At 43.7% G+C, this 13269-nt stretch overlaps 2 protein-coding genes across 6 annotated transcripts in view; both read left to right on the top strand.

Annotated features, from left to right (window-relative positions):
- canx (calnexin) overlaps window positions 1-8831 on the top strand; it is a 31313-nt gene extending 22482 nt beyond the window's left edge. Inside the window, exons 13-17 of one of the 4 annotated variants that reach the window (XR_004898586.1) lie at window positions 583-681; window positions 2312-2447; window positions 2567-2649; window positions 3773-6151; window positions 6766-8831. Coding sequence is in view for 2 of the 4 variants with exons in the window: in XM_036006455.1 (XP_035862348.1) it covers window positions 583-681; window positions 2312-2447; window positions 2567-2649; window positions 3773-3823; window positions 7802-7849 (417 nt within the window). In the remaining 2 variants the exon portion in view is untranslated. The remainder of the gene's footprint in view (window positions 1-582; window positions 682-2311; window positions 2448-2566; window positions 2650-3772; window positions 6152-6765) is intronic. The other 3 variants (XM_036006455.1, XR_004898588.1, XM_036006457.1) reach the window with 3 other exon arrangements.
- Window positions 8832-9766: 935 nt separating this feature from the next.
- maml1 (mastermind-like transcriptional coactivator 1) overlaps window positions 9767-13269 on the top strand; it is a 35369-nt gene continuing 31866 nt past the window's right edge. The window contains exons 1-2 of one of the 2 annotated variants that reach the window (XM_036006389.1): window positions 9767-10135; window positions 11019-11325. In XM_036006389.1, the coding sequence (XP_035862282.1) occupies window positions 11026-11325 (300 nt within the window). In that variant the 5' untranslated portion in view covers window positions 9767-10135; window positions 11019-11025. Of the gene's footprint in view, window positions 10136-10977; window positions 11326-13269 lie in introns of both variants that reach the window. The other variant, XM_036006385.1, reaches the window with a different exon arrangement.

The raw sequence follows: 13269 nt of genomic DNA, 5'->3' as shown, positions 1-13269 counted from the left end.
TTTCCAGCTTCTTTAGAAACTAAATGTGTCTTCTGGCAACAACACACACCTTCAACGTTCTGTGTGTGTGTACGTTAGGTCACGGCAGTTTACTGCGGCGCCGCTTGTTTACAGTTCTGCGGAGGCTCCGGGCAGAGCTTTCACCGTATCCTACGTACACACACATGCTGGCTCGACGCACACACCAGCTGACAAATGTATACATCAGGCCACATATTACACAGGCTACGGTGAAAGCTCTGCGTGGAGCCTCCACAGAACTGTAAAACAAGCTGAAGTGGCCTGATGTTATACTTGTGCGCTGGTGTGTGCGTCGAGCCGGCAAGACGACCAGCCACGCTGAGGCGGGACTAAAATATGCAATGGAAAATGGACGCACAGTGTGTCGAGTCGAGTCGAGCAGGTACCATGTAATGGAAAAACGCCATAATATTAGCTGGATAGATGAATCCTTGTATCTTAAAGGGAAATGCAGTGATGGGATGACTTAAATTCAGAGGTAGGAAAGTTGAATACACCTGGATTGTTCTATAGTCCGCCCTGCAGCCTGTTTTCAGCTTTGTGTGTGTGTGACTTCCACAGAGGTCTTCAGGCTCAGATAAGGGTCAGTTGAGTCTCAACAACTTACAGGAAGAGTTAAAGGAAGCCGGACGCCCAAAACGACCCGCCGCCTCTGGCCTGGTGACTGCTGCTGTTAGCGTAGCTTTGTGTGTTTGTTGTTTCTGTGTTGCCGTAGTTTAGACAGAAATCTGTTCTCCTGAAAGTGATCCTCAGTCTCTAGAAACAGCCAACAACTCCACTAGAACATCCTTTATGCCCCACAACTGCTAAACTAAAAGCAAGCATGGACATTGAGTAAAAGATACAAACTAATTTGTTGTATTTTGCATCGAAATCAAGCTTTTACTGTTCAACAACTAACTCTGTGACGGTAATCCACTTTGACTTTGATCATTGCTTTTGCAGCAAATTAACAAGTTTTGGCTGTGCTTAATTCATCAGTAAACAATAGTACAAGTGATTTAAGATTAAACATGCACAAGCAGCAATACCTTTTGTGTCTTTTACTCTACAGCAGGGGTCTCCAACAAGTAGCTCGCGAGCAGGTTTCCGGTAGCTCGCCAATAGGTTGACAAACTGAGACCCAAAATGACCACGATATTTAAAAGTGAGGTAGCTAACTTTGTGGGCCATGGAAGTGTGAAATAGGCATGTACCTTGACATGAAGTGAAGATTTTTCATAAGCTTTGGGTATTGCAATTCCATATGTGTACAAACAGTAGCTTCATTCAGCTTATGTGTTGTAAGTAATCCGTTACTTTACTTAGTTACCACCTATGGAAAGTCACTTTTTACTTTACTCGTTACTTTTAAAAGCAGGCGTCTCTGGCAGAGACTGAAGTTAATTATACCAAAACTATCTTTGACCATAAAGCCAGTCTCTGGTGTATCAGTGAAGTGTCTGAACTCCACTGCAGACTGGATTCTCTACTCGCAGAGTGACGGCTGATTGATTATGAACGAGTCCAGCGCGGGTTGAATGCACATCAGCAGGTCATCGGCGTTAAACGGTGTTAGTGTATACTATGTAATGTCTGTATCGACTTGCACCCGTCGCGCAGCCACGATGGTCCGTGCATTGTCGTAGACACATGCAGCCTCTTTTCTGGAAGTCCTTGCGTGTCCGTGCGACCGACACAAGTCCCCAGCGGTCCACTGCGTGTATGTATGAGGCCGTCTCCATCGCATCCATCTGTGAGGTTGTCAGCTTTGTGTCTGCCTGGCTCAGAGCGCCGTCCAGCAAAAAGCCACAAGGCTTAAAACGCTCTCAAAAGTTAGCTTTGGCTGCTTCTCGCTTGCCGTGATTACTCTGCTACCAGCCTCGGTCACGGCCCGTGTGGAGCTTGTGAGCGTGCAGGCGCAGCTGAGAAGGCAGCGTCGCTGTCAAATCTGTCCCTGGGGAAAGTAACGTTACGCCGAATTGAAAAAGGAACTACGTTTCATTAGCAAATTTTCAGTAGTAGCGCGTTACACTACTTTTTTACCCGAAAAAAGTAGTTACGTTACTGTAACGCGCTACACCCAACACTGGTGTTATGTAAATAAATGAAGGTGATGTGATGCAAGTAGCTCTTGGCCACTTTAGTTTTTTTAAAGTAGCCCTCAGATGAAGAAAGGTTGGAGGTCCCTGCTCTACAGGTTCATGTTTGAGGTTAATGTGCTGCTTTGAAAAGGTCTGGAGAGGTTGTGAATTTCAGATTTCTGAATCTGAAGTCGCACTGAACAGTTTTTTCCTGCTTTGTTGTGCAGAAGAAGAGCCCAGCGACGCCGGCAGCGGAGTACAAGAAGACGGACGAAGCTCAGCCCGACGTAAAGGAGGAAGACGAAGAGAAGGAAGAGGAAGAGGAAGAGGAGAAGGCTGAAGAAGCAGAGAAGAGCAGTCCAGGTTAACACATTAGATTACAGGAATCTTTGTCGTTTCCTTTCGGTCGTCTGTCAGCGTCAGTCTGACTGATTTTTTTTTTTATTTTTTTTTTTTAAATCCGTTTTTTCTTTGTCTTTCAGCTGCAGAAGAGAAGAGCGACGGAGAGGAAAGTCCTGCAGAGGAAGCAGAGAAGGAGGAAGAGAACGAGGAGACGACTGACGATGTGAGGAGACTCGGTTTTTGTTTTTCCTCTGACAGAAGATGTTCAGGGCCAAAACTTTAAAGTTTCGGCAGCCTAATATCCGTGTAGTGATTAGGGTTGGGTCACTTTTTTTGCACGTTAACGTTGCATTGCAGCTTGTTTCTCGCTTAATACTGGACCAATGTCAAAGATTGTTGTTCCATCAGTCACTTACACACAGAAACATAGGAACATAGTGTCCAGGTTGAAAGAAACGGTAGTTACCCTTTAACGTCACTTTTTTCCACTTTTCGATCTTGTTTTGTCATTTTTTTTTTTGCCCTATTTCAGACACTTTTTTTTCGATGTTTCAGTCGCTTTCTTTGCGTCTAATACAGATGGAGTTGTATTAGGGATCGACTGATATGGATTTTTTACTGCTGATAGTGCCTTAGCCGATGACCGAGACAGGCTGCCGATTTTCTTGAGCCGATATTTGGAGCCGATGCTGCTTTTGCTCCCTCAATTTACATCATAAAAATGTAAACCCTGCCACACTGGATTTGTTTTCGGGAATCTGCTCTGCCATTTCTGTAAAAATAATAACCAAAAACACAGATCAGTGTCACTTCTGCAATCATCTTCCATTCATATCACCCAAATTATGTGTTGCAATGTGCATCACATGGATGGGTGCACTGCATATGGTTAACTGTGCAAGGGTCAACATCTACAACACAGCCTTGATGATGCATTGCTTGCTGACATATTATAAGACAGATATAATCAGGTCATCACAAAATGTCCTTTGTCAACACGTTTTAAATAATTTAAGAAAACGATATACCTGAAAAGTAGCCATTGAAATAAAGTGCTTGATTTGTAATTTAAGACTGCCATGGTGCTGAAAGCCTGCCAGGCTTCCAGCACCAGCACTGTGCTAGTGGGGGAGGGGCAGTGCATGGTCTAGCAACACAGAGCTGCCTGTGGACGCCTGTCTGTAAATAATGCCGGGAAAAAACTACCGGCAGCCGCGTATCGATAAAATCGGTCTATCACTAAGCTGTAATGTTTGTCTGCAAAATGTTTTGGTAATCTGTAATCTCCTTGTTGTGTTTTCATCTGGCCGATTTGAATTTAACCTCCAACTTGTTCTCGTCTGTAGAAGTTGGAGGACGACGTTCTGCGGAGATCTCCCAGGAACAGGGGGAACAAGGTCAGAAAGGACTGATATCTCTGAATCCACAGCCCTGACCTCAACACCTTCCCATCTCCCCCTCTCCCCTAAAATATCTCCCCTCCCCTCCCCCTCTACTCGTCTGCTCCGAGGCGATGAAGCCTAAGTGGAACCCGTGGAAGCAGCGAAGCCGACAGGAAACTAATCAAGACCTCTGATACGGACGCCTGCTCATCGCGATGACAACGATGATGATTCCAGTATGAACCGGACTGAGTTAGCGTGTTAGAAAGGATATTTGTTTTTGAGAGAGATTACCTGAGATTTAACTAAAACTTCCTGCATCATTCCTTTAAACAACAACCGAGCAGACTCGGATCACCGACTCCCGTCCCGTCTGCCACATCACCACCACCCGCTCACTGTCCAGCGCCATCCTGAGCTAGCGACCCCCGCTCTACCAACAGCCTGCTAATAGGCTCTCAGCAACTTGCTAATAAGTCTACTGACAGATGGAAATTTGGCAATGCAACTCCCACTAGTTAGCCACAATCTGAGGTGACAATCTTCCTGTTTGGGCTACCAACAGACTGCTAATTAGCTCACTATCCGGCTGCTAATTAGGCTAAGAGAAGTCAGAATTATCCTACAAACGTTAAGAGAAATTGCCAACCTAAAGTCTTGCCAATTGGCCTACAAACAGGCTGCTAATTAGTTCTCAACAACTTGCTAATAAGTCTCCTTACAGATGGAAATTTGGCTCCAACAAGTTAGCCCACAATCTGAAGTAACCACCTTCCAGCTTGGGCTACCAACAGTCTGCTAATTAGGCTAACAGTAGCCAAATTAGCCAATGAACAGTGAGTGAAATTGCTAACGCTAAAAGTCTTGCCAAATAGCTAATAAAAGTAGCTCTCAACAACTTGCTAACAAGTCTCCTGGCAGCAGTTTGGTTATCAACGCCCTCTGACTAGCCAACAATGTTTGGGCTACAAGCAGTCTGTTAATTAGCCTAATTAGCCCCCTGATAGTGAGCTGACAGCAGTCAGAAATTATCCCATGAGCAGTGGGAGAAATTGCCAATTAGCTTATGAACATGCTGCTAATTAGCTCGCTAACATTTCCAACAACTGTCTTGTTTTCCAGGCTAGTAACTTATCTTGTAAACAACACGCAAATTAGCCTGCTAACAGTTACTTTATTATCCTCATGGGAGATGTATTACCCTACAATCGATCAGGGAATTGACTAATTTTACTTTTAGCCTGCTAAAGCAACTTGGTAGCTATCAGGCTACTTGTACTACAGTTTTAAGTAGCCTACTGTTGTCCCATTTGGACTTATTAGCGTTAACAACGGGCTGCTAACAAGCCCACAAATGATGTAATTTACTTACCAACAATTAGCCAATTAGCCTTCTAAGAAGATGATTCGCCTACTAACTGTTGGCTCGTTAGCCGTCCTAGAATTTTACAAATTAGCGATTTAGTGATTAGCCACAGCGGGCACCCGCTGCTAATATTTAAACAAAAAAAAAAAAGACAGCTTATACATTTTCTTCCCTTTTTTCATGTCTCATTTTCTTGTTGTTTTGAATTGTGTTTTGTTTTGTGTTTGCTCCACACGTAGCGCTCGTGTTTGCTCAGCGTTTCCTGTTTTGTTGTCCTGATGGTAGCCAAGAGAGGGGGGGGGGGTCAGAGGTCAGAGGTCAGAACCACGGAGCCTGGAACCGTTGGCCAGAAAGCATTAGAGGCAGATCTAACCGTGAAGGTCAGTGACGTCAGAACGGTCTTTGCAGCAGACGAACTTCTGGAACGGACAACGTAAGAAATCCTCACATCTCCAGTTGTTTATGAAATGTGACACCTTGGGAATACGAGGTTTTCACCCTCTGGTAGTCCGTTATTGTCCATTTTTACGTCAACTTCTTCTGCGTTCAAGCACTACCTCTCCTCCTCCTCCTTCATCTGTCCAAACAAACATGACAGCGGCTCGTTGGCTCTTCCTGTCCAATTTAAAAGTGTATTTTCTGAGTTTAGCCGTTCCGGTAGGGCTGCAACGAACGTTACTGTCACAGAGTGGAGAAACTAGAAAATATTCACATTTAACAAGCTGAAATCAGAGGACTTTGACCTTATTTCCATTTAAAAAAAAAAATGACTCAAACCAATGAATCATTCTGGAAAAATGGTTGCAAATTCCTTAAATAGTTCTCTGCAGCTCTACGTTCAGACGATACAAAACCAGCGTCTGTCTGTCTGTCTCGACAGGATTACCTTTTGCTCGCACCTGTTCCTCACTGGGGATTGGATGTGCACACCTTTACCTTCACATCCAAACTAACCCTCTGTAGCTTTTCTCCTTAAAGTGTAACTCTCGCCAAAATGCAACCTAGGGTCTTTTGTGAATGTACCCGAGTCAACTTTTCGTTTTAAAAGCATATTTAGGACGGAAGCACCTCTTAAGATGTACCGTATTCTTGTTTTGCGGTCAAATGGCCTTTTGAATGGGAGTGCTAGGGACACTATCACCAGGAGCTCTACACCTTAACTCCACCGGTGACTACGGGATATCCTAAATCTGTGGCTACTTGTTTTGATATCGACTGGTTTTGACTGCCGAGGTGGTAGCAGCCGGAAACAACAAGAGCTACGGTGAGTTGTTAAAACCTTTCTTTTTAGGAAACTCTGAACACAAGCAATGTTGTCAATGCTTTCGTTAAGGTGTAGAGTCCCTGGTGATACTTGGAGCAAACTCTCATGTTGTGTCGAGCCTTCTTAGTGGTTTAAAAATAGATATTTTGAGGCTAGCATCAAAGTGCCGCTAGCACTCCCATTCAAAAGGCCATTTGACCCAAGAACGAGAATACGGTCAATCTTAAAAGTGGCAATTCCGTCCTAAATATGCTTTTAAACAAAAGTTTGACTCGGGTACATTCACAAAAAGACCCTAGGTTGCATTTTGGTGAGTTACGCTTTAAGGTCAAACTTGAGTGCAGCGAGCCGCTGTCGTCTTTTCGTTTGGACGTTAAACTGAAGTCGTGTCAGCAGGTGGACGGGACACCCAGCCCCACTTTCATCAACCCCATATGAAAAGAAAATACGGCACTAAGGGAAAACTCCGGCGCTTAACCCTCTCACCCCGTCCGCCTGCTGCACCTCGACGCCTCCCCCGGTCACTAACGCCCTCCTGCACGGATCCTGAATCTGTGTCTGGGAGTTCTGCCCCATGTTTTAAAAGACAGCACTTGAGCGTGACAAAGTTCTTTCTCAACTTGAAATGACTTACGGTTCACTTAGCGGCTTTTTCCTCCAGAGCTTTCAACGGCATCTCGCAGTCTTCATCGAGGGATGGAGTTTGACGGAAGATCACCCGTGACGCGATGACAACTTAAGCCCACTTTGTCCACAGATGAAGACTGTGAGGACAGGTTGAAAGCTCCAGGAAAAACTGTTGAGTGAAGCTTGAACTGAGACGAAACGGAAACTCGGAAGTTCAAAAAGTTTTTCAACATATCAAACCCAATTTTCTGTTTATGGCTGGCATCTATTCTGCCCGTTTATTTATATTAGTTAGCATTGTTTTGTCTTTATGGCTGGCATCTATTCTGCCCGTTTATATATTAGTTAGCGTTGTAAGTTGTGCGCAATCCATGCCCATACGTCTGTCATCCTAGAGAAGCAGAAACAGCCAATCGTGGACATCTTTAAAGAGGAAACGAGTCACCAGTAACCACCAGGTGATGGTAAAAATAAAACCGGAGTTGAAATATTAAGGATATTAACGTAAACTACTTGTGTTGTCGTCTGCTGCTGACCACCGGAAAACTAGCAAAATGGCTCGAAGGTTTCTGGAAAGTTAGTGTAAACCTGACCCTTCCTCTTGCACCACCATCAGGACAAGAAAAAGCTCTCCGAAGAGCACAACAAAGGAGAAATATTCCCATGTACTTTGCCTGTATAAAAAAAAAAATAATCCTAATTTATGTGTTTTTTTTTTTGTATTCATGTAACGCAGAAGATTTCATCCTGTAGAGAGGCTCCTTCTACTTTAACTTCCATGTGACTTGAGCGAGCATCGTTAAGTGGCGTCCGTGTACAGCTTTGGAGAGTTCAAAAATGCAAACGAATCTGAAATAAAACTGGTTTTGTTAATCTTGAAAGTGTGTGTGGAAAAAGAATAACTACATTAGTCCAGTCTTGTATCCATGACGTATACGTGACTGTTGATGTGTCTGTCGTCCTCTTGTGTCACACGTACCGGTAAAACAACTTAAAGGGTCTGTTTTTTTTCTTGATTTAATTAAGGTCAGGATTCCCGGCAATGACGAGCAAGCTGCGTACTGATGAGCTAATGGGGTTTTGAGAGGCAGTGGGCAGTAGGGGGGGCTCTGGGGAAGCCATAATTTGAAGTCTCTCTGGCTGTCGGTGAAGTCAGGTTTTGGGGCTTGAGGTGCACTGGAGGTCCCCGCTTCCATAACTTTTATTTCCCTCCTTTTTTTTTTAATTTTTAGGCTAAACACAAGCCGGTTTAGCTCTAAGCTCTGCTGCTTGTAGTCTGTTTCTGAAAAGTGTGGGATTATAAAGCTGTAGCAGTAGCAGCAGCAGCAGCGTTGCATTCCCATGCACGATGTACGTTTCAGCCATACTCTTTCATCGTCTCCCTTCCTATTTCTTTTTAGTCTCAGATTCTTTTTGTGTCCGGCTTGAGCTGCCTATAGCTTAACAAGACTGTAGCCTGAACACTGTATCTGCTGGTGAATCTTTACATGACTCTGTAACTCTGTACTTTTTATTTTTGTTTTTTTTTGTTGACATTGTGTTTTGAACTAAAACTTTAATAATGGTTGGCCCAGCCTGTTTCTGATGTACACACACCTGTGTGGAGAGATGGACCTGCTGACACGCCACACGAAAAAAAGGTCCAACTTTGAATAGAAATACTGTGATGATGGAGCCTGGTGTGCGTGTGTGTATGCGTGCGTGTGTGTGGACACGCTGTCAAAATTTGTTTTGATGAATAAAAAAAAGGCCAAATGGAAACTAAACGAGAAGGCTGAGCCAAGTGGGTTTAATGTGTCTTTGATTCTTCTCTTAGATTTTACTACAGGTGAGCGTTTAGACTTGCATAATTAACCCCAAAACTGTTGGGTGGCGCACGCTTTAAAGTTGTGATATCTTGTTTGAGTTGTACTCAATCCGATTGATCTCTAGCACTTGGCTGAAGCATATTTATGGCAAAAAATCTAACAAAATCTGACTTTGAAAGTGGTTTCCTCCCACAAAATTAAAGGCATGTCAATATTGCATTTTAAAGGGATATTTTGGATTTTTTTTTTTTTTTTTTTAAATTGGTTGTATGAGGTAGGATATATTTTAGGCATCTAATAAAAGTTTGTGTATGGTATATTTAGAATCTGGGGCGAACTGAAGCTGTTATCTCTGCTCTCTTCAAAGCCACCAGACTCCATTGACAAAAACAGTCATTTTACCTGGCACAACACCGGAGTTGCTGGCCTACTGCTGCCTCCATCAGTTAAGTTAGTTTCTTAGTTTGATTTCCTAAGCCTTTATAAAACACCAAAGTCACACAATAACGCAAACAAACTAATCATTCAAGGCAACGGTAGATCAGCAACTCCTGTGTTCTGCGAGGTAAAATTACTAGTTTTGTCAATGGAGTCTGGTTGCTTCAGTTATCTGTCATAAATCCAAACTATCCCTTTTTAAAGTACTTTAAGTACATTTTGCTGATTACATACTTAAGTAAGGTTTTGAATGCAGGACTTTTACTTGTAGTGGAGTACCTAACAGTGTGGTATTACTACGTCAGTAAAGGATCTTCCACCACCTCTGCTTATTTTTGTCGTATTTACACATTATTTCCCTGTAGCGCGTCGTCAAGTTTTCCTCGCTCTCTATTGGCTGTCTGGGCTGTCAATCATCGGCGAGGAGGGAGCAGGGACATTCCTCCTGTCGCTGACGGAAAAAAAAAAGAGAAAGTTTCAAAGATGGCGGAGTAGCCCTGCCTGTCCGCTGAAAAACAATAGAAACAGCACAGAAGGGACAGAGTTAGCCCGTTCTAACTGGACGAATCCGCTCTAAAACCGTACATATCCCGACTCGGGCTCGACCAAGTGGGGAGGAATACCCGCGCCGGGAACCTCGGGAGGAATAAATAAAGTATGATGCTTTATTAGAGCGTTTCAGGCTAGCTACCTAGCCTGCTAGTCGAGCTAACGTTAGCCCAACGGTAGTGTTAGCAGCTAGCGGCTAACGGCTACAAGGAGGAGGAGGATCAGCTGTTTGTAGACAGATGCTGTAGGAAGGAGCGCACAGCAACACTTTCACAGTAAGTGAATTTAAAACTTAAATACACTTAAATTATCTGGAAAGTCTTGTCGTTTGTTTTCTCGTAGTGTTGGATAAACTAATGGGGTTATTAGCCGAGTAACGGCTGCCAAGTTTGTGAAGTTGTTAGCCAGCGCTAGTCAGCTAACTAGCTAGCCCCGAGCTAACTACTTAATACTCGAGCAGAAATAAAGTTTCAGACAAGTTGGAGACCCGTTATGATGCTCCCACGGAGGGTAACAGTATCCGTAACAAATACATGGAAGTAAAGATAGAGGCCTATGCGAGCTAGATCCAAAAACAACCTGATTTTAATAGTTTTTAAAGGAATTTTCGACGCTCCAACTTTGATTTTTGAGTGCAGGAATGTTGCTAACTTAGCTCAACGGCAGTTAGTGTGATAGCGAGACGCAACCAACGGCTCACTGGTTCATTGATTTGAAAGGTAAATTATGTATTTACTTTGGTTTGTTTCAGGGATAAATGAGAGTTTTTGGGTTAAACTCAGGCTCTAACAGGACTCCATTAGCGCTGTTTTTTTACACAGTAAGTTAAAAGAGCTGTTGTGTATAACGCGATCTGTAATATACAGTGAGTAAGATCAGGAGGCTGAATGGTATTGCACCCACAAACCTGTAATTTTCTTCGGCAGTGAGTGCCGCTGTGACTGAAGGCCATTAGCAAGACAAAGGTCGCCTCCATGGAGCCAGCACATGAGTCTTTGTAAAGGGCGAGGGGGGGGTATATAGACGCCCAGAGTGAGAAACAAAAAAAAGGCAAATTCAGCATTTTATGGACGAAACCTGAGCCGGGAGTTTTTTTTTTTTTTTTTTTTGCTACAAGTCTTTATTGATGATGGCGGATTTTGTTACACCGCGACACAGCGCGGTGATGGAGAGGCTCCGCCGGAGGATCGAGCTCTTCCGGCAGCATCACAACAGCTGCGAGAGCCGCTACGAGAACGCGACGCTGGAGCGACTGGAGCTGGAGAGGCAGCAGACCTTCGCCCTGCACCAGCGCTGCCTGCAGGCCAAAGCTAAGCGGTCCAACAAGCACCGGCAGCCCCAACCCAGCAGCGGCGACCAGGCCGGGCAGAGAGCGCCCGGTGGTGGCGGCGGAGGCAGCGCAGATCTCGGGGAGAGCGGAGGAGGCACCGCGGCAGAGCAGAGCCGGAACAGCACCCTGATAGCGGTGAGTAAACACTGCACACAGACCGGTTGTTGGAGCACAAACGCACTGGACTGGTGAGGCTTTTAGGACAGCTTCATCACTGAGTGTGAGATAAGACTCATAGACATCACAACTGCACTGAATGCACCTTGCACAATAGGTGTATCTACATCCCATCATTACTAGTCAAACAGTTGTACATTTTATTTCCAAATTGTATATATTTTAAATATTGCTCGTGTAGTATTCTATTAATATTTCATATAGTTTCCTATTATTTAATGTTTACTATGTATGTGTGCTGTGTGTCTGATATTTTGCTGCTGCAACACCGTTATTTCCCTTTTTTGGGATCAGTAAAAAATCTATCTATCTATACATGCAGTTTTAGTGTCCCAAATTCCACATACAATGTCCTTAATTAATTATGAACCTGCCAAACCACCTATACTACCCTAACCTGTCTCAAATAAGACCATCATCATTTGGGACACTCAGTTTTTGGAAAATAATTTGGGACACTAAACTGCACCTATACCTTGTTAGAGCACAACCACACTAGACTGGTGATGCTTTTAGGGGCAGAGTGGAAGTTTATTTTGTTTTCACAGATTGGATTCAGATGGTTTTAATCAGTCATGTACAAAACACAGTGCAAGAGTGAAAAACAGGTGGCTAAATACATTTCAAAGAGCCTTTTAATGTCAGTATAAAAAGATATAAAATAAACAAGTACCCAAACATAGCGTTTCATCCTCATTTGGGACAGTTTAAGCGGCTTCAGGCAGCGCTCAAAGACTTTGTTTGGCTTTCACAGATTGGATTCAGATTGTTGTTGTTTTCTAAGAAGTCACTATAAAAAAATGAGATTAAATGAAAGTAAACACAGAAGACAGTCACTGCACGATTTCATCCTCAAACTGCATTTGGGACAGCCACAGAGTGGCCGTTTATTTAGCTCTCACAGATTGGATTCAGATTGTTTTAATCAGTGTCGGTTTAATCAGTCGTGTACAAAGACACTGGATGCAGTCAGTACAAACCATCAGCAAGAGTGAAAAACAGGTGGATAATACATTTCACTATAAAAATATATATATATATCTCTCCATAGACAGTATGGGAATTCCACGTTGCACGGCGTTCAACTAGTCATGACTGGTTTCCAAGATGGCTCCAAAACATGAACGTGACTGTCTTTATAATCTATCTTTTTAATAAACTATCTGTACACTTACAACGTCGGTTCACATTTAGGGACCCTAATGATGCTAACGTTAAAGTGTGGTGATGTTTCGAGCCTTTTTAGTGGTATTAAATAGCGATTTAATTTACATACTAGCATTGTAAGCTAACCAGCGGTCCGCGGTAGCCCCGTTAAAGCTCCAAACTCACTGGATTAGCATGGAAACATGTCCCAGAGAGAGACAGAGTAGGTACACAACAGTTAATAACCCCTAGGTTAGTTTTGCGCCGGAATTGTCCTTTAAACGGCGTTTGGGACGTCTGCAGGCAGTGCTCAGAGCGGCCGTTTATTTGGCCTTTACGGATCGGATTCAGATTGGTTTTTATTTACAAATACAAAATCAGGAAGGACGGCAATTAGTTAGCCATAGGTTGTATTTTATACGGGCAACGTTAAAATCAGAAAAGCCCGGGTTGCTCAGCTGATAGAGCGTGCGCCCATATATAGATGTTGACTCCTCGACCCAGCAGCTGCGGGTTCGACTCCGACCTGCGGCCCTTTGCTGCATGTCATTCTCCCCTCTCTCTCTCCCCTTTCATGTCTTCAGCTGTCCTGTCAAAATAAAGGCCTAAATAAAGGTGTGTGTGTGATCAGAGTGAGTAGTGACTCTAGAGTCATACTGAGAGAAACTAAGTGTCTCCTCTGTTCTTTCTGACCACGGTGGGAGATCTGGAGAAGGAGAAGTTAACCCTCTCCTTGATTTCACGTTGTTGAGAGCC

The sequence above is a fragment of the Sander lucioperca genome, chromosome 1 (genome assembly GCF_008315115.2).
Source record: "Sander lucioperca isolate FBNREF2018 chromosome 1, SLUC_FBN_1.2, whole genome shotgun sequence".
In the NCBI taxonomy this organism is placed as follows: domain Eukaryota; kingdom Metazoa; phylum Chordata; class Actinopteri; order Perciformes; family Percidae; genus Sander; species Sander lucioperca.
This window is presented reverse-complemented; position numbering and strand designations above follow the sequence as displayed.